The 11,208-nt window shown below is 52.7% G+C and overlaps 1 protein-coding gene across 1 annotated transcript; it reads left to right on the forward strand.

The window, feature by feature from the left end:
- Positions 1-18: 18 nt before the first annotated feature.
- Positions 19-10,308, forward strand: IL25 (interleukin 25). Its single transcript, XM_007097990.2, has 4 exons — positions 19-172; positions 7,104-7,270; positions 7,449-7,693; positions 9,579-10,308. Exons 2-4 carry the CDS (start codon positions 7,262-7,264, stop codon positions 9,832-9,834), a joined length of 510 nt encoding a protein of 169 aa, XP_007098052.1. The 5' UTR covers positions 19-172; positions 7,104-7,261; the 3' UTR covers positions 9,835-10,308.
- The last annotated feature ends 900 nt before the right edge of the window (positions 10,309-11,208 follow it).

An 11,208-nucleotide genomic window follows, 5' to 3' on the forward strand; every position in this document is an offset into this window, starting at 1 on the left:
ACCTCAGCCCGCTCACGCGCACCCCCGGCAGGGCCCCTCGGCGCGCCGCGGAGCTCTGGGCAGCTCCCAGGTGTCTCTGGGGACGGAGAGGAAAGCCACAAAGCAAAGGAAGCAGCACAGAGAAGGCGAAGGAGGAGCAGGGGCCAGGGTCCTGTGGACTCGCCTGGAGTGGGTAGGGGGAACACTGAAGGGGCTGCGAAGGCTCCGGGGGGTCGCGCGTGGCCTTCGAGCTCAGCCCCCACGCGCGGTTCCCCTTCCCTCCCCTTCCCGGGCTCCTGGCTCCCTCTCAGGGCAGTTTCTTCCTCCTCCCCTCGGGCCCTCTCAGCTCCGGCGCGGGACTCAGTCCTGGGGATTAAAAGAAAGGAGGGAGGGGAAAAGGGAGGGGAAGGGAAGGGGCGGAGGAGAAAGGAGGACGATCCCTCCAAAGGCGGGTGTTGAGTTTCAGCTCGGGACCCTCGGGCCAAACTGCACGCCCCCTCCCGGGCCCTGTACGCGGCGCCTCTTCCTCTCTCCGTCGCGGAGGACCTCCCGGTGGTGTGGTCGGCTTTCTCCCGGGAGCTTCCCTCACCCCGCCACGCCCCCGCTCTGCCCGGCCAGCCCCGCGCCGCTGTCTGCCTCCCTTTCGTGAGCCCCACATCTGTCTTTCCCTTGGGAGGGAGCGCGCTCCTTCTCTTTTCTGGGGTCCACAGCGGAGCGTCTCTTCTCTCTCGGCGTTACCACCGCAGGGGTGGCAGGGGTGACGGGCCGTTCTTGCGGAGGAAAAGGACGGGGAGCTGAGGCTGGACATGGATTCTGGCCCTGGCGAGAGAACATGAGCCTGGTCCCAGAGCTGCAGGCTGGCGGGTTGTGCGGCTCTTACACTTCTCTGCCAGTCTGGGCCTGTCCACCGCCCTCACTCTGGCTCACTCTGCTACCACGCGGAGCAGGAGTGCGGACTGCGGGCACGAAAGGGCAGACCTCTTTCAGAGGAGCTGGGATCAGCTGCAAGAACAGGGTTCTTGGGTTCCCACACCTCTCCTGATCTATTACTACTCCTTAGTGTGTGCTGTTCCCTCCAGCTACCCCTACCTCCTGCTTCTTCCTATTGAGACACACCTCAAGGCCTCTTAGGCTGGAAGGGAGCCTTCCTTCTTCCATTTTTGAGATTCCTAGTATTTAAAAAAATTAGATGCTAAACAGGATTAAAAAGCTGTAGTAGATTTTCAGTGTTTACATTTAACAAATTAACACTTCAAATACATAAAGCAGACAATGACTCTAGGTATAACTTCATTTGTAGATAACATCAGAAGTCTAATTTAAGGCCCTTTGTGAACCCGAGGCTCCCTCCTTCTCTCCTCACATTCCACAGGCCCACACATCCAGACATTTTCTAGGAGGGGAGGGGGATACCTGGCCTGGCTCCCCCTCCCTGTCACCTGGGCACCTGTGAAGAGCCCTGTGGGACCTATAGGGTGGGTTAGGAAGAGATTCTGTTCTGGTCTTGGCTCAGAGTTAGGTGCAGACCTATGGGTGGGCCTGGGAACTCCAAACAGACTTAGATGCCCTTAGGGCAGTAGAGGAACTTATAAATTTCCAGATGCATCTGAAGGGAGAGCTCCCCATCCCAGCTCCAGCCCCATCCAATCTCCTCCAGACCCCAGCCCTGGGGGTCCTGGACGCCTGGAACACAGACATTCAGCTGCTGGGGAGTGACTTGGTATGCTCTGCCCAGAGGACTGTCAAGGCAAATGGGGGCCCAAGATGGAAGTGGGCAGAAAATCCAATTCCCAAAGATGAATGCTCAGGCACAAGGAGAAATAGATGAAGGTCAGAAGACTAGGCAGAAGAGAAGTGCTAGGACCAGGCAGAATGGCGGTTTGGGAGGCAGGCATTGGGGCTCACTGCCTGTAGTTCAGTGCCTGGGGAAATAAATGTAGATGACGGGGGAGCAGAGTACAAACCTGCAGGAAAATAAGAATATGCTTCTGGAGTGCTCAGGCATGGAATGTAGCTTGTGAGACTCAAGAATGAATCCTGTTTTATTAGCTATGTGATTTTGGCCAAGTTATATAACATCTCTGAGTCTCAGGTCCTCATCTGTAACAGTGTCTTTGGTGAAGAGCAAATATATGTAAAATGCCTGGGGCAAAGATCTCCCTCCATGACTTTTCTTCATCTTGCTGCCCCCCCCACCCCCCACTTTACTTTCATGAAAATTGGAAGTGTTTTTTTGTTGAGGCCAGGAAGAGCCTTTCTCTGTCCTTATCTCATCTTTGCCTTCTCCTTTGCAGAGGTTTAAGGCGATTCTACCTTCTTCAGGGAGAGCTCTGGGCTCCAGGTAAGGTTGGAGAAAACCCAGGCTGGCAGTTAGACCCTGGTTGGGCAACAGCCTCAGGCCGCTGAGCCCTCAGCTTCAGGGCTTACCCTGGTCATATTCGAGGGGCAGAAAGGAAGGAACCCCTTCATCTGGCTTTCTGGGCCCCAGCTTCTCTCCCCTTCCCAGCAGGGCCAACTGCTAGTCTCTTCCATCCCACACCATGACTTCCTTGACCTGTTTTTACTCCTCTTGCTGCTCAAAACTCAGGCGCTCAAGAATTCTTCCAGTTCTCCTCTCTTTGGACCCCACAGCACCCAGATTGCCTGTATTCTACTCCTGGTTTCAACACTAGTTAGTGACCTTGGCATGGAGCCAAGGCTCTTGGAGCCTCTGGTTCCCTGTCTATAAAGTGGGGATAATAATGGAACCAATAGCATCAGGCTTGTTGTGAGGTTAAGAAATTCCTAAAAAAAGGGCACCTGGACGGCTCAGTTTGTTAAGCATCCAACTCTTGATTTCAGCTCAGGTCATGATCTTAGAGTTCATGGGGTCCAGCCCCACATCGGGCTCTGTGTTGGCAGCATGGAGTCTACTTGGCATTCTCTGTCTCCCTCTCCCCCCCGCCCCCCCCCCCCCCGCCTCTTTCTCCTTCTCAAAAATAAAAATAAATAAACATTAAAAAAAATAAAAAGAAATTCCTGAGAACAGTACCTGGCCCATGTTGTGTAAATGTTGGGTAAAAGCAACTATTATTATTGTTATTTGATGGCAGCCCTATGGGGGCAGCAGAAGGTCAAGGAAACCGTGCGTGCCCTTGAGAAACTTACCTCACATAGATCATACTCGAATCCAGTCAGTACCTTCCCCCTTACCTTGGAATAAAGTCCAAATGCTCTACCACAACCTGGAAGACCTTGTGTGATCTGGCCCCTGCCTACCTCTTTACCTTATCTCATCCCACCCTCCCCCTTATCCTTCGTTTTCTATCCACATTGTCCTTTCTGTTTCTCAAATATGCCAAGCTCTTTCCCACCTCTAGGACTCTGCATGTCCTGCTGCCTCTGCCTAGACCACTCTTCCCCCACATGCTTTCCATCATCATGTCAAATTCTGCATTCTCAGAATGGCTTTCCCTGGCTTCCGAAGTTAAAGCAGCCCCCTTCTTCCATCCCCCTCAGCCCTCTAGCTCATAACACTGTTTCATTTTCTTCGTAGCACTAATTATCCGAAATTATCTTGTTTCCTTGTTTATCATCCGTCTCCTCCTAAAACGTAAGCTTCATGAGGCAGAGAACTTATCTGGCTTGTCCTCCTCTGCATTCCTGTTAGCATTTAGAATAGTGGCTGGCATATAGTAGGTGCTCAATAAATAGCTAGTGAGTGGATGAATGAACAGGGCAGCCATGACTGTAGAACAAATCTGAGTAAGCCCAGGGCCCTCCATGGGCAGGCATCAGTGCTGGGCTGGGGGAGGGACTTGCTGGGTCCAGCTCACCTTGATTTTCCACGTGTCGCCCAGGCCAGACGAGGTTCTCTTTGAAGGCAGGCTCCTAAGCCTAAACATTTTTGTACCTAAAGGGATAGTATAAATAGGTAGCAACCAGTACCATTATCACTTACTAATCAGGACACGGGAGCAGTATTCTGGAGACCCCCATCTGGGCCAGGCATTCAGTTGCTGGATCACAGGCAGGTTGTGATATAGAATGCACCCCCACCCCCTGGGCTGAGGACAGCATGCATTTACCAGCAGGGGCAGAAGCATTTCAGCATTTTAACGACCAATGCCCCTACTCACATCAGATGTGTGCAGATGAGCCTCAGCAGACTCTGCTGAGTCCTGTGGTTTCAGCATTATTTCAGGGTCCAGAGCAGCTGAGCTGGTTGGCGCTTTTGTGTTCAACCAGGTTACCCCCTCAAAAACAAAAAACAAAAACCCTTCTACAAATGAGCAGAATGGTCCAGAGAGGACCTAAAATCAAGAAATGACCAGAGGCAGTGTCAGGACTTCAAGGCAGCAGGTGAGGACTGGGATGTCTTTTTGCGAAAGGGCAGGACAGTCCCATTCTAGCTTTCTGAAAGCCCCCAGAGCTTTTCTTGGCCAAAGGTGGGGATATGTTCCATTACATCTCCCCTGCCCTTTCCTTCTGGGTGCTGATCCCTCTTCCCAGGGACTCAGCCAACCCCTCCTGGCTGCCAGTTGGGCCCAGGCAGGTGAGGACAGGTGTGAGGTGAACTTTCCTTTGTTTCCGCCTCCAGCATTCTTCCCATTGCCACCCCTTTCTCCCCACACCCCCAAGGATTCCCTGGAAGCTGAAGTGACTCAGGGATTCCAAAACTAGTTACCCCAGGAGGAAAACCCTCTGGAAAATGTTTCTCATGGCAGGGGATCACCCTAAGGAGTCTCACAGAGCTGCTACTGAGATAAGGGCAGAGGCTGAGCAAACCAGAGGGGTGGGGTGTGTGTGACTCAGAGCACAGGTTCTCAGGTCAGAACCGATCATCATAGTGGGGGAAAGGCCAACCTGAGGGGCGACTGTGTGCTTGGAGGGGGCCCCCTCTGCCTTTTAGGGGTTTCCTCAGAGGACATCCTGGTACAGAGGTAGGGGAACACCCCAAAGGCTTCTCCTGAAGGGTAATGGGGGTCTTTTGCAGCATAAATAAGTGAAACAAGTAGCTGGGATCACTTCCAGCTCTTTCGAGCACCCCTTCCTGGACAGGGCCAAGATGGGAAGATCTGGGCCAATGTCAGGTCTGTGGTTGTGATTGGTTTGGGGGACACCCAGAGGAATCCAGCTCTCGTGGGAGGGTAGTGCACCCTCAGAGCCTTTTCTGGGGTTGGGGGTTTCTCAGGAACACCAAAAGCCACCCTGGTGGCCATGTGCCAGACCAAATTCTGAGGAATAAGGAGCTAGAGCAGTGGATCCCAGACAGCAGGGCTGAGTGCCTGAGTGGGCAGGAACATTCCATGGCCTCTGGCAGGTTCAAGTGAGACCTGTCCTGGCCCAAGCCTGGGTAAGTAGGAAAGCACATACTGCTGCGTGGGCTTCTCATCCATTTGCAGCTTACTGGGTGTCAGCACAGTGTGTCATCTCCATGCCAGGAGATTAGGTTTGGAGTTGCTCAGGGCTGGAGTGGAAAGCCAGCTCTGCCGCTCCCTAACTGTGCAAGCTTAGGTAGATTACTAAATTTCTTTGAGTCTTAGCTTTCTCATCTGTAATATGGGGATTATAGTTTCCACCTCATGGTCTTATTGTAAGGATAAAATGAGCTGGTGCATGTACAAAGCTTGGCACCATCCTGGCACGTGACACACAGGAGCTGAGGCCAGTGGCATGCAGAAATGAGAGGGCGTCAGGGAGCATAGCGCAGACAGTGGGTCAATGGGAGCGGGGTGATGTGTTCCTGGCCTCAGTGCTTTTCCTAAGAGCTCCTGCTCTCCCAGCCACCACCTATTTCCCCTAAGTTCCCACCTCACCCCTAATTCCAGGCTTCCCCCAAACCACCAGCACAGCTTCTCCCAATTTTCCAGACTGCCCCCTGTCCTCATCACTCCTCTGCTTTGGGGCTGCTCTGCCCTACAACATTTGAAGGATTCCTCCTCATTCTGCAGTTTAAGTTCTTCCTGGTTCCCTTTGTTTATTTTCTGAGTCCCTGGTTACTAGAGGAGTATTTTCTAAGGGAAAGCACATGCAAATCAGAAAACATCATTCTAGAGACCATGTCTGTGTATGAGTGTGTTGGGGTTGGGGGGGTTGTGGGTGTGGGGGATGAGGGGGGTCGATGGGCAAGGATGGAGGGAAAAGACCCGGAGGGAAGTAGGTGGCCTGCTCTCAATGCAGTGTATCCCAGGAGGGGTGACCCCTGGCTGACCCATGTCTTTGCGATCAGGTCTAGTTAAAGCATTTCTGAGCACACATGCTCCCCCAGTGGCCCAGGGAGCTGGGGGTGGGCTGAGGCTGGGTGGGCTTGCCCTATTGCCTGAGAGGGGCAGCTAACATTGCTATGGCCTTTGTCCCCAATGCCCTGTGAGTGGGGGTAGGGGCAGATCTGTTCTGGAGGTGGGACCTCATGTTGGGTCTTAGTGAGGCTGTTAATTACCGAGCCCTTTCTCTTCCTGGCCTCACCTTCTCATTTATGCAATGGAAGCAACCACCTACATCTTCTTCCATCAGACCCTGAGCATCCAGTCAATAAACTGATGGGGTCAGGGTATTCCTGGCAGTCCTGTGGGGTTAGACCTGTATCCCTGGCCCAGAGGAGTTCAGGGAAGGGTGGGATGGGGGGGTGGGGCAGCTACTGGAGAGGGCGAGGGGAAGTTAGGGAGTGGGTAATGTACAACAAGGAAGAAATCTTAGATGATGAGGGTCCTAGAAGTTGGGGTCATTGAAGGTGAGGAAGGTCATTGAAGGTCAGAGAACAGAAGGGTTGAGGGTCAACAGAGAGAGAGGGAAAGGTTCCCTGAAGTGAGTGATCAGGAGGCTGTCTGAGAAGAAAGGGAATGGTGAAGACAAGGCCCTGGGTGGGAGCATGGAAATGAGGCTTCCTGAAGACAAACCAGATGATGTTCCCTAATTTGGAGTACCAAGCCAGCCAGGGAAATTCCCATAATGCCAGTTCTCAATGCCCAGAATAGCAGAATACCATTACTTTGACCCCATGCCAGGAAAGGTGCAAAGAACAAAGTGTCCCAAATAGGCTATCAAGGTGTGATGTGAATTATAACTTCCATGCAGATGGCATTTGAGCAGCTTTTGAAAACACTTTCAGGGTTTTTTGATTTTGTTTTGTTTTTTAATGTCAGGTCACTCCCTCCAAAAGGTTGTGGAAATAAATTTGAATAAACAAAACAGGTTTGCTGAAAATAAAACCAGGACGCCCAAGCTGCTCCAGTCAGCCTGCTTCCACAAGGCCCCACCTGTCAGCCAGTGCAGAACCTTGGCTGAGCGAGCAGCATCCATCATGAACCAGGTGAGTGCAAGGGGGCCTGGCAGGTGCTGAGATGTTGCTGTGGGCGGAGAGAGGCCAGGCTCTGGGTTTGGGGCTGGGGATCAGGTGGAGCTGGAAACCAGGATCTCAACTGGGAACAGCTGGGGAAGGAGTACCCAGATTAGTTGAGAGCAGGTCTCTTACTGGCCTTTTCCTATAGGTGATCGTGTTCTTGGTAATGGCCATGGGAACCCACACCCTCAGTATTCGGATCAAGAAGGACTGCATCCACTGGTCCAGCTGCTGCCCCAGCAAAGGGCAGAACCCCACTCATGAATGGCTGACGCAGAACACTGTGCTCATGACCCCGCCAGAGAGCGCTAGCCTCATCCACCCCCTAGAATCCTGCAGGGCCAGTGAAGATGGACCCCTCAACAGCAGGTCTATCTCCCCCTGGAGATATGAGTGAGTCTGCAGCCCCCTCCCAAATTCTTGCATGTGTGCCTGTCAGAGTATATGCGAGGGTCTGGGGAGTTCCACACAATTCCAGCCTGCCTGCCCCTTTTTATCTGAGACTCCATAAAGATTTGAGTGTTTCACAAGGCCTAGTCTGGGTAGCTCTGACTCTTATTGGGTGATAGCCAATTACCCAAGATTTCAAAGCTCAGCTTTTTCTTTTCTTTTTTCTTTTCTTTCCTTTCCTTTCCTTTCCTTTCCTTTCCTTTCCTTTCCTTTTCTTTTATTTCTTTTCTTTTCTTTTCTTTTCTTTTCTTTTCTTTTCTTTTCGAGAGCGCACACATAAGGGAGAGGAGCAGAGGGAGAGACAGAGACAGAGCGAGAGGGAAAGAGTCTTAAGCAGCCTCCATACTGAGTGCAGAGTCCCACTCGGGACTTGATCCCACAACCCTGGGATCATGACCTGAGCCGGAATCAAAAGCCGGATGTGCAACTGCCTGAGCTACTCAGTCGGTTGAACCTTTGATTATGGGCAGTCTTACTCTTTCATTCGGTGTGCTACACATATATTAAAATTTTCTATTTGTGCCACGATGTAAAAAATATTAGGGAGCACTGAAATCAGGACAACAAAACAATATATTAAAAATTAGGGCTTAAGGGATCTCTATCCTGTGTCTTCTTGGGGCGTCTGTGTTCCCATTCCCCATAAATGTAACTCTGGGATGGGTGGACAAGTTCAGGGGGAAGGGAGAAGGTCAGCTTTGATTGAGACCAGATCCAGGGAGGAGACTGCAGGTCACCATGCTTTGAAGTGGTCTTAGAAGTCTGGCTGGGTCCTGGGCTAAATCCAAAAGAGGTGGGAGCCCCTTTGGGGAGGCTGGGTGCCCGATGGCTGACTTGGCTGGGGTCCAGACCCCTTGTTTGGAGGCCATGACCCCCTGAAGACTACGTGGCTGATCTTCCCCAAAGTGTTCTTTGCGATACTCGTCCCACATTAATCAGAAATTAATGATGACAGTTAAGTGTGGGAAAAGCTGCTTGAGCCCTCACCCCTCAGAGATTCATAATGTGCTCAGAGCGTTAAAGGTTGCAAGAAGTCTGTGGAAAAGAAGACATAAATTCAGTATTTCCCAAACTCATTTGGCCACAGGCCTCTTTTCTTGCAGGGTAGTTATGAGGGAACCTACTCTGGGAAATGCTGTGCCAGCTGAGCCCCAGCTCGGGAGGGCTTGTCTGTAGGAGAATGGCCTTACAACCGAGCGACTGTTTCCTGCTAGCCTTTGGGAGTCTCAGACCTTTGGAGCATCTACTTTTCAAGTCTTGTTTTGGCCACAGAATCCTTTCAGAATGAGTAAATAAGTGTTACCATGCTCGCTTATGTGTGTTTATAATATATGCATGAAAAGTGTCTGGAAGGATGTGCAGAAAATGGTTGACAGTGGCTCCCTCTGGGGAGTGGGACTGGTAGGGAGACAGTGAACTTTACAGTTTTTTTAATACTTGGACGTAAGAGCAGTTTTTACTTTATAAAAGAACGCTGAAAGTGTAATGACAATTACAAAAAGAAACCTCATGCCTGAGCCCAGCAAGACTATCAGATGGAAGCAGAGCCTGTTTGGTGGAGGCTGCTAGCCTTCCCCTGCCTCTGCAAGGGCTCCCAGGACCAGAAAACCACTCTTCTTTCCCCGATCCTCACTTACAGGGGGTGAAACAAATCCCAGAGAGGAGGGGGTGACTTGCTTAAAGTCACTAAGCAAGTGGGTGCAAGAGCTGAGACAAACAGCCAGGCCTGCCTCACTACATTTCCACGTTGGGACCTCCCTGCTTCCGGCCCATCCCCTGTCTGCCCAGCCAGTCTCCCTCCAGAGTCTGATGAGTGCCACCCCCACAGGTTGGACAGGGACTTGAACCGGCTCCCTCAGGACCTGTACCACGCCCGTTGCCTGTGTCCACACTGTGTCAGCCTACAGACTGGCTCCCACATGGACCCCCTGGGCAACTCGGAGTTGCTCTACCACAACCAGACTGTCTTCTACCGGCGGCCATGCCCTGGGGAGCAGGGTACCCGTGATGGCTACTGCTTGGAACAAAGGCTCTACCGCGTCTCCTTGGCTTGTGTGTGTGTGCGGCCCCGAGTGATGGCCTAGTCATGTGCCCATAGCTGGTTCCCGGTGGAACACTGGAACTGGGTGCATGACCACCTGCCATGGTGAGCCAGGAACCCGAATGCTCAACCCTTACAAAACACTACAGGAGCAGCAGGATTGTGGGACAGGGTGGAGGACTTTGGGGGGATCCGCATGTTTCACCATTTGGAGTGGATGGGAAATGCAGGGTGAAGCAATGGAGCTGTTTATGGCCGCTAAAAGAGAGCATCCTGCATTTCCTCTTGGGAAAGGTCATAAAGGCCCTCCTCGTTTCTGGAGGCCGCCACCCCCATCTCTTCCTTTTCTCCCATCCCCAGCTGCCCTGGCACAGCACAAGCACTTTCTTGCTACTTTCCTTGTTGTCAGTGGAGAGGCCCTCATTTCATTTGTTCGTTCATCTGTCCATCCATGCCTCCATGCCTCCATGCATGCATCCATCCATCCAACACTCAGTGAGCATCTCCTTTGCACATACCTTGGTTCAGTTACTAGGCTCTGAGGAAGAGGCTGCTATTGAGCGTGGAGACATTTATCCAAATAAATAATCTGTATTTAAAATGGCCTAAATTGTCTTGGCGTCCCTGGTGCCTGAACACCAAGCTCCCCAGCCTGGTTCTTTTAATTCCCCACCGTCAGCCCTTACCTACTGCCCTGTTCTTCTGCCTTCCAGAGTTTCTGCTGTGGCCTCCCATCCCTCCCCTTCTCTGGCTCCCTGGCCTACCCCTGAACACTGGGGTGGGGGTCAGTCTGCCCTCCTGGCATGCTGGAAAGACAGAGGCCCATTGAGGCACTGCAGCAGGCACACAGCGCCCCCTTGTCCCCCCAACAATCTGCCTTTGTCCTCAGTCTTGGCTGCTACAGCCTGGTCCTGGGGGGTGCTGCCTGGGCCGGGCTCCAGCTCCCACCATCCCTAAAAGGAAAAGGGAGAAAGGACAGCCAGGAAGAGAGGAGTTAGGGGAGGGGGATGCAAACTTCTTCAGGCCCGGGTCCTTGGGGGGCTCCTAGTCTAGCCCATTTCTTGGCTCACCACCTGGCTCCTCCGGTTTCTTTGTGGACCTCCTCCTTCCCCCCCCCCTCCCTTTCTCTGGGCGGGGTTGGGCTCCAGTAAGGGGAAGGCTGACCACTCCTCCCTGCCCCGCCCCACCCCTCCCCATGTGCTTCCTGGGGGGCTGTTGCAGGCCCCAGCAGGGGCACTCTGGGCAGCTGGGAGAAGACCCATCTGGGCAAGCCTCCCTGCGGCCCCACAGCCAGCCTGCCCACTTCTCTTTCAGGTTTCTCCAAGTGCCTCCCTGCTCCTGTTTGCTTCCCCATCTCTCCAGGTTTCCGTCTTCCCAGTTCCCTTCCCGGGCTGGTGGCAGTGGGGGCTGTGCCTGG

Source organism: Panthera tigris, chromosome B3 (genome assembly GCF_018350195.1).
Source record: "Panthera tigris isolate Pti1 chromosome B3, P.tigris_Pti1_mat1.1, whole genome shotgun sequence".
NCBI classification, from domain to species: Eukaryota; Metazoa; Chordata; class Mammalia; order Carnivora; family Felidae; genus Panthera; species Panthera tigris.

Excerpts from the sequence above, each read along its gene's own strand:
- IL25 (XM_007097990.2), top strand. Across the intron at positions 7,694-9,578 it reads ATCTCCCCCTGGAGATATGA|GTTGGACAGGGACTTGAACC; the intron begins GTGAGTCTGCAG and ends CCACCCCCACAG.